The sequence below is a fragment of the Micropterus salmoides genome, unplaced genomic scaffold (genome assembly GCF_014851395.1).
Source record: "Micropterus salmoides isolate LMB-PRFRI ecotype aquatic unplaced genomic scaffold, ASM1485139v1 Ms_hic_scaffold_1, whole genome shotgun sequence".
Classification (NCBI taxonomy): domain Eukaryota; kingdom Metazoa; phylum Chordata; class Actinopteri; order Centrarchiformes; family Centrarchidae; genus Micropterus; species Micropterus salmoides.
Genome location: NW_024040040.1, coordinates 449,726 through 462,260, shown reverse-complemented (window position 1 = coordinate 462,260; position 12,535 = coordinate 449,726). Strand labels below are relative to the sequence as shown.

At 43.9% G+C, this 12,535-nt stretch overlaps 1 protein-coding gene across 1 annotated transcript; it reads left to right on the top strand.

Moving 5' to 3' along the window:
- The first annotated feature begins 7,725 nt into the window (after positions 1–7,725).
- Positions 7,726–11,930, top strand: LOC119899922. The gene is made up of 9 exons (XM_038714751.1): positions 7,726–8,210; positions 8,892–9,227; positions 9,369–9,561; positions 9,662–9,778; positions 10,152–10,288; positions 10,477–10,542; positions 10,622–10,857; positions 11,012–11,230; positions 11,336–11,930. Exons 1-9 carry the CDS (start codon positions 8,197–8,199, stop codon positions 11,743–11,745), a joined length of 1,728 nt encoding a protein of 575 aa, XP_038570679.1. The 5' UTR covers positions 7,726–8,196; the 3' UTR covers positions 11,746–11,930.
- Positions 11,931–12,535: the final 605 nt, after the last annotated feature.

Sequence of the window (12,535 nt, the reverse complement as noted above, 5' to 3'; positions counted from 1 at the left end):
ATTTCCGCTGTGCAGTACCCTGACAGGCGCCACAAGTTTCAAATCGGACCAGGGAAAGACCTGAATATAGGCCATATATAGTATGGCAAATGTGATTCTTTTGAAGAGAGAGCCAGGTCAGGGTAACCCTAACCCTCTTCTTTGAGACTTTGTAAAAATGCATCACCTGGGGAGAATGTTACCCTGGTCTCACCCAACAGTAGTGCAAGCAGACTCATTTTGACCTGTTCTCCTAGAACTGAAGTCAATCACAGCAGATAAATCACCACACATAAAAATATTCTAGCACTGAAAACATGACAGGGAGTCTGGATTTAAAGCTTAAATATCCAACAGGATTAGCTGTCATCTTTTCTTTGAAATGATTGCCTGTGTGTCATCTAGACTGTGAACACTGGGGGGCAGTAGACACCTTCCATGGCCTCTACCCCCTCCAGTGGTCCCACAGCAGCCTGAGGGGGATGGGAGGAATTTGCATCTGTACAGGGGCAGCTCTGCAGGCAGTCAGAGTGTGACAGTGATATTCCAGTGCTGTCTCTAATCACAGAGACTGTAAAATTAAAGCACATTTCTGTACACATTGTTTTCATTGTTTCATGTCCTCGTGTAAATCTTCCCAAAACGAAAAGGGAAAAGAAATGGACAGTAAATTGTCATTTCCTCAGAAACAATTCCACACACAGAGATAAAAAATGAGAAAGTATCTCCCACCACAGCTATGGGCCTGTAGGTACACTGAACTGCAAACAACATCAGCAGTCAACAGGCTGGTCTTATAAATTATAACCTGTGTCATCTTGGCTGGGAACACTGGGGGGCAGTAAACACCTAACACGACCTCTGCTACCCAGCTGTCCTGCAGCAGACAGTGGTCCCACAGCAGCCCGAGGGGGATGGGAGGAATTTGCATCTGTACAGGGGCAGCTCTGCAGGCAGTCAGAGTGTGACAGTGATATTCCAGTCCTGTCTCTAATCACAGAGACTGTAAAATTAAAGCACATTTCTGTACACATTGTTTTCATTGTTTCATGTCCTCGTGTAAATCTTCCCAAAATGAAAAGGGAAAAGAAATGGACAGTAAATTGTCATTTCCTCAGAAACAATTCCACACACAGAGATAAAAAATGAGAAAGTATCTCCCACCACAGCTATGGGCCTGTAGGTACACTGAACTGCAAACAACATCAGCAGTCAACAGGCTGGTCTTCTCTTATAAATTATAACCTGTGTCATCTTGGCTGGGAACACTGGGGGGCAGTAAACACCTAACACGACCTCTGCTACCCAGCTGTCCTGCAGCAGACAGTGGGGGGTGGGGTGGAAATTTGCATCTGTACAGAGGCAGAGACCAGCCAGTCAGCCAGCTTTCAGTCAAGTCATGACTTCAGTTCTACCAAACACAGAGCTATTGTGAGCTGGGTCAGGGGTCGTGTCTTCAGTTCTACCTGTTTCATCACACACACAGGAGCTGATTAAAATTAGAGCATAAATAAGTGAGATCCTGGCAGTATTTTACTAGGAATCACTGAGTGGATGAGCATGTGTGTCTGCTTACATCAGTAACATGTCATATTACTGATGTACGCAGATATGACTCAAATGACTCATGTTCTTGGCCCCTTGCACAATGTCTATGCCAACGCTGGGGTCTCTGGGATTTTACTTTGAGAAAATGTGGCCATTTGGAGAGGCCCATAGTGAGGTACCCCAACCCCCCCGCACACACACTTTTTACTTATTTGAGTCAGACACAGAAACGGTTAATGTTAAATCACACACACTTTATTTACACACATTCGTTATACAATAACAGCACAAGCTGTACAATATAATACAGTATGACAGAGTCTGTCAGGGAAACTTGTCAGACATCCAGCCACTTCAGCTCCTCTTCCTCCCCACGAAAAGACCTCCTCTTCACACCGTGGTCGAAGCGGATCTCCTCGTCACTGGCAATGTCCTTTACGGCCTGAAAGAGCAGGACGTGTCTGTCTCCCTCTGGAAGTGTCACTGTGCAGTGGCGTGGCTGCACGTTAAAGTTCTTTTTGGAGTGTCTGATCCATCTGCCTGCTGTTTCCAGAGACGGGTGGCACTCACAGGGGAAGTTCTGCGCATCGATGCAGACTTCCTCACTGCCGTGTGTAAAGAAAAACAGGTGGCCCATGTCGTCCTGCATCTCTGCCATCATCTGCCTGCCCTCAGCGCCCGTGATCACCTTTCCGTGGAAATCACACAGGATGGAGCCCTTGCCGAAGGGCTTGGTTGCAACAACTCCTGTGGTCAAAAAGAGGGAGTCATTACTGTGCTGTCCATGATGTAATTATAGTCATGTTTTGGATGGATTTGACTGTATTTGTACATACCTTGTCCTTTCTTCCCCCCTAAATCCTTCACAGCCAGACCTGGCCATTTCTGCCTGGTCACCCCCCTGACGATGGCCGGGTCACTCTGCGCCTGTGCCTTGCTGAGCGGCCTCCACTTTGCCACTATGTCCTCTGGGCGGGGATGATTGGCCGTCCACCCCTCTGCTTCGATGATTTTCGCCACCTGCGCTAGTGTCGGGGCACATCTTGAGCATTTTGCTGTCAAAGAGAGAACATTTAAATTAATAAAATTAATAGTCAGACACGAGTTGTAAATGTTTGGCTAAGAAAGTATCTACACTTACACAAAAGATGTTGCTCCCGCTTGCCGTACTGCAGAGCCCTCCACTTGTCATAAAAGGCTCTATCGGTGGGGAACCCAGCGTCTGCTCTCTGCGTTTTGTTGGGTGGCTGGCCAGTGATTCCTACAGGGAAGACCTGTAGAAAGACTTTAAAGTCCGGGGTTGGTCTGCCCTCTTTTTCCACTCGCATTTTCTTCTCTTCCCGGGCACCCTCTTCGCCAGAGTCGTCAGAAGAGGAGCTGCAATATTGAAAAGGTTTCCAGGTTACACACTGACAAACAGGTGGGTGAGCACTGAGAGACATTATAATTATTAATATTTAATTAATAATTGACTGTTTCAGATGATTACATACCGTGTCAGGGAGCTGAGCAGGTTCGCGGTCGCCACAACAGTGTCCAGGGTCTTCATCCTGTAGTGCTGGTTTGCCACAGCAGTCGAATGGGCCATGTAGTGTGCCACAGACGCCTTCTGCTCCTCCGTGAAGTTGGCAGCAGCATCTGTCTCCACGGTCCTACGAATTTCCTGGCTCTTGATGTCCGGCAGTTTGTAGCTGCAATGGGGGAGAAATATCAGATGAAGCTCCCAAACTTGAATTATATAATTTTCTTGGGGCATGATCTATTTATTAAATGCACAAATCCGTTACGCTAATTCAACAGATATTTTTGGACCTATGGACTGCTGTTAATACTTACTGCGTGTGCAGGCGAGTGACGTCATTGCCCGCACTCCTGACCTTTGTGCCCGCTGTGGACAAAAACAGCCTGTCTTCATTATCTTGACCCGGGCGGATGTAGTCAGGGCGGATCCACATGTAGTATGCGTCCAGCATCTGCAGAGAAAAACAAAAAAATATCTGTTAATATCTGTTGGTTCATTGTTGGTGTTACTGTATTTCATGGTAAGACAATTTAGCTTGTATTAAGCGTACTTACTGCAGCCTCCTCCATAGTGAGGGCAAACACAGCAATCTGCATTGTCGCAGTCTTGTGGTCGCTGACAGCCACGCACACTTTGCCCCCAGCATTCTTTCTCTTCCCCCACTCTGCTGTCTGAAAAAACAAAAATACACACAGAGTGAATAACTGACATAAAGGCCCTCTTCGCAGACTACCTAATATACCCTAATATTGCCCCCTAAAATACTCCCACAAAAACTGAGGTCTTACCGTCATTCCCTCCACCGCCCCCGGTCTCTGGAAGTGACCGAGGATCAGGATTGCTTCACAGTAATACCGGTACAGCGTCTTTTGATCTGAAGCCACGTGGTCGCCTTCCATCAGCCTCCCATAAATGGACAGCATGTCTTTCTTGGCCTTCCGGAGGACTGCCTGGCACTCCTGAAGGCTCCTCTGACCCTCGTGGAACCGTTCAAACCTAGAATGACATGATAGAAGACAACAATGCAGGGGAGGATTACACACATGTCTGTGTCACATAACCCCAGATGTACAGCCAGCACATGAGTATTATCAACATGCAGGAAGTCATTAAAGTAAAATAAATGGGAGGCAGACTGACCTGGTTTTACAGGTGACCTTGCTGTTGGACTTGGCCACTGGCTTTCTGAGGGCAACGAGGAGGTCGAGGTAGGCCTGGCACTTCCTGTAGAAGTCAGCATCCGCTGCAGCCAGGTTGAGGTGGGTCTTCAAATACTGAACAAACCGTATCATGTTTTTAATGTAGTTCAGTATGGTGGCTGGGCCCATTTCAGCGTGACGGAGTTGGGTGAGGTAGTCCTTGGTCTCAGTTGACTTTAGCAGGAAGTCCAAGCTGACTTCATCCCCACTTGGCTGGATGAATCTCAGCATCCTGGAGACGTTGTCTACCTGTGATGAAAGAAAAAGAGAAGTGTGAGATGACGATGCAGCGAGAAGAAAAGCCACACACCAGCCAGCCGCACAAAGACACCCCGAAAAAAAAGCTGTGTTTTATCTAAATTTGTTATGGAACTTAATACGCAGAGAGCTGCTCTACATGTGCTGTGCTACTATATTTTAAAACGTTTCGCGGTTACAAAGAGCAACATGGAACAGACTGAAAAGAGACACATGGGATATATCTTACCTCCTGCTGGCAGTTTGGGACCTGCAGGGTATTGATCAGGTAGCCCTTGAAATCCGTCAGCATGGCCTCTTCTGCAGGGAACTTTTCATACAGCCCCATCTTCATCATGTTGGCACGGACACCTTTGCTCTGCTCTGCTTGATCTCTGAAAAAAATAGAGAAAGACGAAAATGAGCTCAAATCAATCTTGCAGTTTGTTCACAGTTTCTGAACTGATGTGTGTGTGTGTGTGTGTGTGTGTGTGTGTGTGTGTGAGGTTTAGAACTTACTTTTGCCATGTTCGGTCACTTGGATCGGTGGAGCTGCCTTCAGAGCTGCTATCCTCCGCCACCGAGACGCCACCGGCCGCTTCAGAGCTGCCACCGGCTGCTCCAGAAAGGCCACTGGCTGTGGGAACGGCAGCTGTGCTGGTGGACGGCTCTTCGGAGTCCAGGTCTGCAGTGTTCGGAGCATTGGCCACAAAAAACTTTCTTTGGCGCAGCTCTTCCAGAAGAGCCAGCCTAGATGGTCTGTGGGGGTACCGCTTGCACATCTCCTTATAGTCCCAGTTTCTGGCCTCCCGTGTCCACTCCTTGCAGGACTCCTTGGCCCTCTTCGCCTCCTCCAGCCGTTCTTCAGGCGTGCTTTTCTTCATGCAGACCCTGCTCAGATGCGTCGTCAGCATGTCCTGTGGTTTTTCACACAGCAGGCAGTGAACGATGCGACGATCGGACTTCTGGCTGTGAGACAAAGCAGACACACCAAAGATTACAACTGTGAAAATGAATGAATGTTTTTGCTTGCTGTTGTGGCTGGACTGTCTATTACATAAAATATACAGTTAAAATATAAAATATACATAAAATTACAAATATACAGAAAGTTGTGGTTTAAGAGGGAAGTATTCCACTGGTTCAGTTTCCACAACCTCTCATACTGTAGTGCTACCAGAACTGGTTTTTCAGCATTCTTAGGACAGAGGCCTGAGTTGTGCTAAAGTGGCTGACCAATTCACACTTCACCCTTGACCTAATTTAGGTCACCAAAAGTTACAAGTCACTCCTTTGGAATATATTTCACATGTTTTTGGGATGAGAAACAAGCCTTAATTTAAACAGAAAACACAGAGTGAAAACTATATTTGGGTTTTCCACAATTTGCTTATTATCAACATTAGTTTTATCCTGCCTTTATCCATACTAACGTAGGTCACCATAAGTAACAAGTCACTCCTTTGTGTTTTTCTATTATCTGTTTAAATTAAGGCTTGTCCCAAAAACATGTTGAAATAGTTTCCAAAGGAGTGACTTGTTACTTATGGTGACCTACGTTAGTATGGATAAAGGCAGGATAAAACTAATGTTGATAATAAGCAAATTGTGGAAAACCCAAATATAGTTTTCACTCTGTGTTTTTCTATTATCTGTTTAAATTAAGGCTTGTCCCAAAAACATGTTGAAATAGTTTCCAAAGGAGTGACTTGTTACTTATGGTGACCTAAGTTAGTATGGATAAAGGCAGGATAAAACTAATGTTGATAATAAGCAAATTGTGGAAAACCCAAATATAGTTTTCACTCTGGAAACTATTTCAACATGTTTTTGGGACAAGCCTTAATTTAAACAGATAATAGAAAAACACAGAGTGAAAACTATAATTGGGTTTTTCACAATTTGCTTATTATCAACATTAGTTTTATCCTGCCTTTATCCATACCATGTCAACTGAATTGTCAATTACAGGCACAGATGTGATTAGACACAACACAAACAGTAAAAATCCACTAGAGAAAAGAAATTTCAACTTACTTGTCGGCTTTTGCTGCCATTTTCCAAAAATAAAAAGAAGTCCTTGGGAAGGGAGTGAGAGTCTTGGGATGAAAGTATAGAAAATTCTGCCAAAGACAAGGAGCACAAAAACAGGAGTGTAGCTCAAGTTGAAAATGTCCTTGCAAAGGGCAAAAGGTGGTCTCTGCAGTCAGAATCGAAAACAAAGTGAATGAATGGTTCCTTAACTGCAGTACTTATTATCTGTGCAGCACCAGCTGTGTGATGTCATGGTCAAGCAGACCAATCGGGTTGCTTACTATTGTTTAGAGGGGGCAGGGTGTGACTTTGTAAGCAAGACACTTGGTTAGACAAGACAGATTCTGCAGACAAGACAGAGCTCCAAACATCTGCAGAGGGAAGACATGGAGTGTGCTGGAAGACAGAAGAAAGCAGGCCACAGACCATCAGCCTGCAAAGGAAGAAAGCATCTGCAGAGGGAGGAAAGAAATATCTAAACAGCAATTTTAATTGCTAACACTAAAGAGCTTCTATTCCACCTCATTATAAACCTACACACTCACTTTTTCATGTAGTCTCCTTCTTAACATTTTATTACATGTGATGATTAAAAACTTTAAAACTGAGACATGTGTGCCATACTGATGTGTGTGTCCAAAACACACCTCCATTGTTCTGAGATCACTGATCAGAGTATAATAGAACCACATGTCAAACTCTGAGTGGTTGCTAATAAAGATGTATTCATACATCAAACCTATTTACATGTCACTAAGGAGGGTAAACTGTACAGGTTGTTTACAGACAGAAACAAATTGTTTGTATGTATGCTGGATGCTCCCTGACTGGTTAGCTGCAAACAACTTATTTCTGATGAAAGTTAAATTAAACAACCACATTCCAGGTAAACTTGCACCTGTGCACAGGTAGCTCTGCAGACAGTCATAGCTGTCCTGCAGCTGCCTGTGGGGGGAGGGGGCATTTGCATCTGTACACAGGCTGAGAATCAGAGTGTGACACTCTGATTCAGCCAGCTTTCATTTAAGTCATTACTTCTGCTCTAGGAGACCAGGGTAAAATGAGTCTGCTTGTCCTGTATCTCTTACATTTTTGGGTGAGTTCAGGGTAAAATTCTCCCTCTTCAACAGGATCACATTTACTATACTATCTATAGCCTAGAGTCAGGCCTTTCACTGGAGACCAACATTGTTTATTTTGAAACTTGTGTTTGCCTGGTGTCAGAGGTCAGATCTCTTAAAGTTTTTGGTATGTACTTCTGCCTAGCATTTTCAGAAATATGGTTGATGATACACACATTTAAAGCTTTCCTCTTCCTCTGTACTGCAAGCCCAGGCCTACAAATCAAACATTTCCCAAAATTTCAGGCTCAGTATTTCAGGCCAACATTGTATGTAATGATCAGAATAATCAGATTTCCCTACACTGAACATGTATTAAAATGTGTTATGTAACTCATCCTTGTCATTTCTTACATTTGACTTACTTTATTTAAAAACAAATCAGTCATGGTCAGCCCACCCCCCTCTTGGCTGCTGCAGAAAGGTGGGAGGGACTATCAAGTGGACATATAAGGTGAGACCTCAGAGGCACCATGTACTCAGTTCTTCAAGAAAACACTGAAGATTCCTCCTGCATTTTTCTTTGTTTGTAAACTAGCTTTTTCATTTGCGAAGAATGGCTCCCAAGCGGTAAGTTCAGATCATTTGTATTTTCTGTCTTTACATTTTAAGAATGCATTCACGTGTACTAACATCTGTAAGCTTAAGTAAATAATCTATTTCTTGTTATTTAACAGCCTTACTGCTGTACCCAGGTGGCCTGTTGGTTGACAATACTATGAGCAAAAATCTAGCAAAACACTCCTTAATGACTAAATTACTAAGTTACTACAGTTATTCTTTTCTTAACTTTGAGTTAACTACAAGCTGTATGTGTTTTGTCCCTGACTTAGAAATAATAAGTATATAAAATAATAATTTGACAAGAACATATATTTGATCATGGCCTAAAATCCAAAAACAAAGGCTTTTTCAGAGGCAGCAGTCTGGACTGCAGTGTGGCATTGTAATTAGAGTGTCCAATTTGCACCTCATTGTATTAGGATCACACCAGCCCCCTCCCTTTTGAATCTGTTTCACCTTCAAAGTTTTTCTTTATATGACATAAGTAAACATGTCTGTGTTGAGAATGTGATTATTGTGCCATTTAGGTCAAATCCAATCTTTTTTTCCCATCAACGCTATTAAATTCAATTCAATTTTATTTATGTAGCGCCAAATCAAAAACTTCCTTGTCTCAAGTCTTTCTGGAATATTTTGTTTTATGAAACGATTTTAATCAAACTAAACCGTCTTCCTTCTCTCTCACAGTGACAAGGATCGCCGCATCGTTTCCTGTCTGCAGTGTTTCAGACCACAGGAGCTGTTGCCTAACCACCTGTTAAGAGTCTGCCTGAAGAACCACACAAATGAGGAGAGGAATGCAGAGGTGGACAGAGCCAAAAAGTCGATGAAGGCCTGGACCCTTCAAGGCAGAACCTGGGACTACAACGTCATGGTCAGGCGGTACCCCGATGAGGCTTCCAGACAGGCTCTTCTGGAAGACCTTCGTGACATGCATTTTTTAATTCTTAATGACCCCATGGACACACCTGCTGAATCCAGTCACAGACCACCAGGCGCTGCAGTTGAAACTTGCAACAAAAAGTGAGTTGTTATTCACTAGTATTACTTTTTATTTAATGCAGAGTCATTAAATTTAAATCTTGGAACGCTGCCAGGCACAGATACAGAAACATTTCTAACTGGCCTCCTTATTTGTTTGTTTTTTTCATCAAATCATTCTAGACCTGCTCAGCCGACTCTCCAAGACTGCCAGAGAGTCCTCAGAGTGTCACAGATGGACATGCTGGACATCCGCAGGAGGCTCCTGGATCAGCAGCATGTGGAAGAAGACCAAAAGACGCTGTTCCGTTACTTCTGCGAAGCCATCCTGGTCCTGAGATACTTCCAGCGACCAGAAGCAGTGAGGGCATTTACAGTAAGTACTTTGACTTTATACACACTGAGGAAACACTGTACAGTAAGTCACCCTGTAGTCATGTCATTAATCCCCACTGTGTTCTTTATTTGTTTTCCAGGCTTCAGATTGGGTCAACAAGACACATGTTGAGGGACGAATCCGAATGGGGGTCAGTGAACTGACAGCGTCCACAAAGAAGAGTGCAACATTTTCCCTCGCAGTGGAGGACTCTGCTGTAAGTTCTCTATAAGGCTGAATATGATTGACCCCCCCCCCCCCCACCCCCTCCCCCAGAGGACACCAGCACCTCCTCATATACTTTTGCCAATGAATGACTGATGATGATTTTTTTTACTTTTGCCAATGAATGACTGATGATGATTTTTTTTACTTTTGCCAATAAATGACTGATGATGATTTTTTTTACTTTTGCCAATAAATGACTGATGATGATTTTTTACTTTTGCCAATGAATGACTGATGATGATTGTAAATCAAGACTTAGGGGATGGTGGGGTTGTAATAAGTTCTCTAGCAGCCTGAAAAGACTTAATATGAATTACTTTAGCATCAGAATGAAGCATTAACTTCCTGTCTGATCTCCACAGATGCTGGACGCATACTTCCAGAAGGTTCGTCCAGCATGTCTGCAGGACAGTGTGGACGACCAGGGCAGATTTTTCCTGTCCAAACAGGGCATACCAGTTGGCAACGTTGCGAGCGACCTCAACCGTCTGCATGAACAGTAAGTTTTAGCAGAATCATGTATTATAGTGTATGCATTTATACACGCTGTACAGAGAAATATAAAAGGATTAAGTTGAGTGGCTGGCTTATGTACTACATCAAGTTCAAATAATATTATTTTATTTTCTGTAAGAAAAATATGCTGAAAGAATTGAGGTATAATCTAAAATTTATTCTTCATTGCAGGTATGAATTACCAAGCTTTTCAAGCCAAGAAGTGAGAAGAGCCCACAGATTCAGTACTTCGACATGGTTTGTGTCATCATCCAAAACATACAACATTCATATATTTTCTGTTTACCAGAGTTTGACTATGAAATATTCTTTTCAGCTCTCCTTCTGATGAGCCGGCTGATGAGAGGATAGGTCGGAAAAAGAAGCGAGGCAGAGGCGCAGCTGACCAGGATGACAGGGACTTTGGAGCGTTTCTCCAGCACTTCCCGGCGACGGCGAGTAGCACCCCACCCACGAAAAAAAAACGGACCGCTGCAGGGTTTCCACCTGACAGAGTCTTTTATGACAGGTGGAGGTCTGTGCAGTTTGCCAAGCGGGAGGAGCACCTCTTGTGTAAGTTGACGCACTTTATCATTCAAAAAAATGATTACACGTCTTGGTGTTCTGGAAATTATGCTAGGAGATTAGGTTAACAATATTTCTATAATCAAAGTAACATAATTCACATTTTGGACAAGAAAATTAATTTAACATTTGTCTTTGACAGCCCAGTGTTCGAGACGGCCCCCGACAGTCAGCAAGGTGTCATTGCTCATCCAAAAAGAGGGTTGGACTGCCAACTGTCCTCGCCCCGAGAACGTAGTGGCAAAGTGGAAACCAGTCAGTAGGGTGCAGGTGGAGACGGATCCATGGATCCTCACTACGCTCCATAGTCAAAAGTGGACAGGCCTGGCCCTCAAGGACTTTGGTGGCACAAAAGGACATGGTATGTAAACATGTCTTGTGAGCAGGCGAGCATTAATCCAGCAGTAAAACACTGTGATATTGTGCTCCTGGAGTGAATACTAATTGCACCTTCTTTTGACCACAGGAGTTGTTGCCACCAAAGCCTTTTCCATGGGATCCATTGTTTGCGATTACCATGGCAAGGTAATCACAGGAGCAGAGGGCCGGAAGATGATGGAGTCCATCCAGGATGAGATGGGCTACCTTTTCTTTTTCCATGGTGGTGGTCGGGACCTCTGCGTAGATGCTCAGACTTTCCCGTGTGGGTGTCACCCAACAGAAGACACCATGGGCCGGAGGATCAATCATTCCTCCAAGAAGGCAAACCTGAGGCCAGTCTATTGCAGGATGAACTTCCCTGAAGGAGAGAGGGATGTCATCCTGTTGCAGGCCACAAGAGACATTGATATCTGTGAGGAGCTGCTTTTTAATTATGGCGTCAAGCGCACATCTTTTCGGGGAGAAGGACTGAACCTCGACTGGCTGGATGAGTGAACAAAATGCCATTCATTCAACACTCTTGCAATAATATCTATATACACAGCATGTTGTATGCACATTGCAATTGTTTTTAACTTGACACTTATCTTAATTTTATTATGTACATAACAGTGTCTTTGATTTTTTGTTATCTCCCCTGTACATAGCAAACAATAAAGATTCGACTATAAGCACTGTAATAGCTGATCATTTCTTGGAAAATTCTTGTACTGAAAAACTCAACAATGTCTGTTGGTAACCGAGCGTAGCGTGGAAGTTGAGGAGAAATATTCTAAACACCTATTTTTAAACCTGCTAACACTAAAGAGCTACCTACACACTAACTTGTTGATTTTGGCCGAATTTCCTTTGTATCACATGTGATCAGAGTATAATAGACCCTGTGCACAGGCAACTCTGCAGACAGTCATAGCTGTCCTGCAGCTGCCTGTGGGGGGAGGGGGGCATTTGCATCTGTACACACGGTGAGAATGAGAGTGTGACACTCTGATTCAGCCAGCTTTCATTTAAGTCATTATTTCTGCTCTAGGAGACCAGGGTAAAATGAGTCAGCTTCCACTGCTTTAATTAAAACATGTAAATGCCATATTACAGATTAGAATGACACACAGTTTTTGGGGGATAACTTTTGATAGGAAGGTGCTAGAGCCAAACGGTTTGCACTGTTGGACTCGGGGTTGAATTTCAAGTAGGACTGATGTGTTTTGGAGAAAATTGGAGAGTAGCTGTCAGAAGCTGTCCCGGCTGCGGCCTATATGACGCACTGCGGACAGGAAATAACAGC

Bases quoted from the DNA above. Each gene is read 5' to 3' on its own strand.
- LOC119899922 (XM_038714751.1), top strand. The intron at 10,289-10,476 runs GTAAGTTTTAGC...TCTTCATTGCAG, and splicing joins CTCAACCGTCTGCATGAACA to GTATGAATTACCAAGCTTTT. The intron at 10,858-11,011 runs GTAAGTTGACGC...TGTCTTTGACAG, and splicing joins GCGGGAGGAGCACCTCTTGT to CCCAGTGTTCGAGACGGCCC.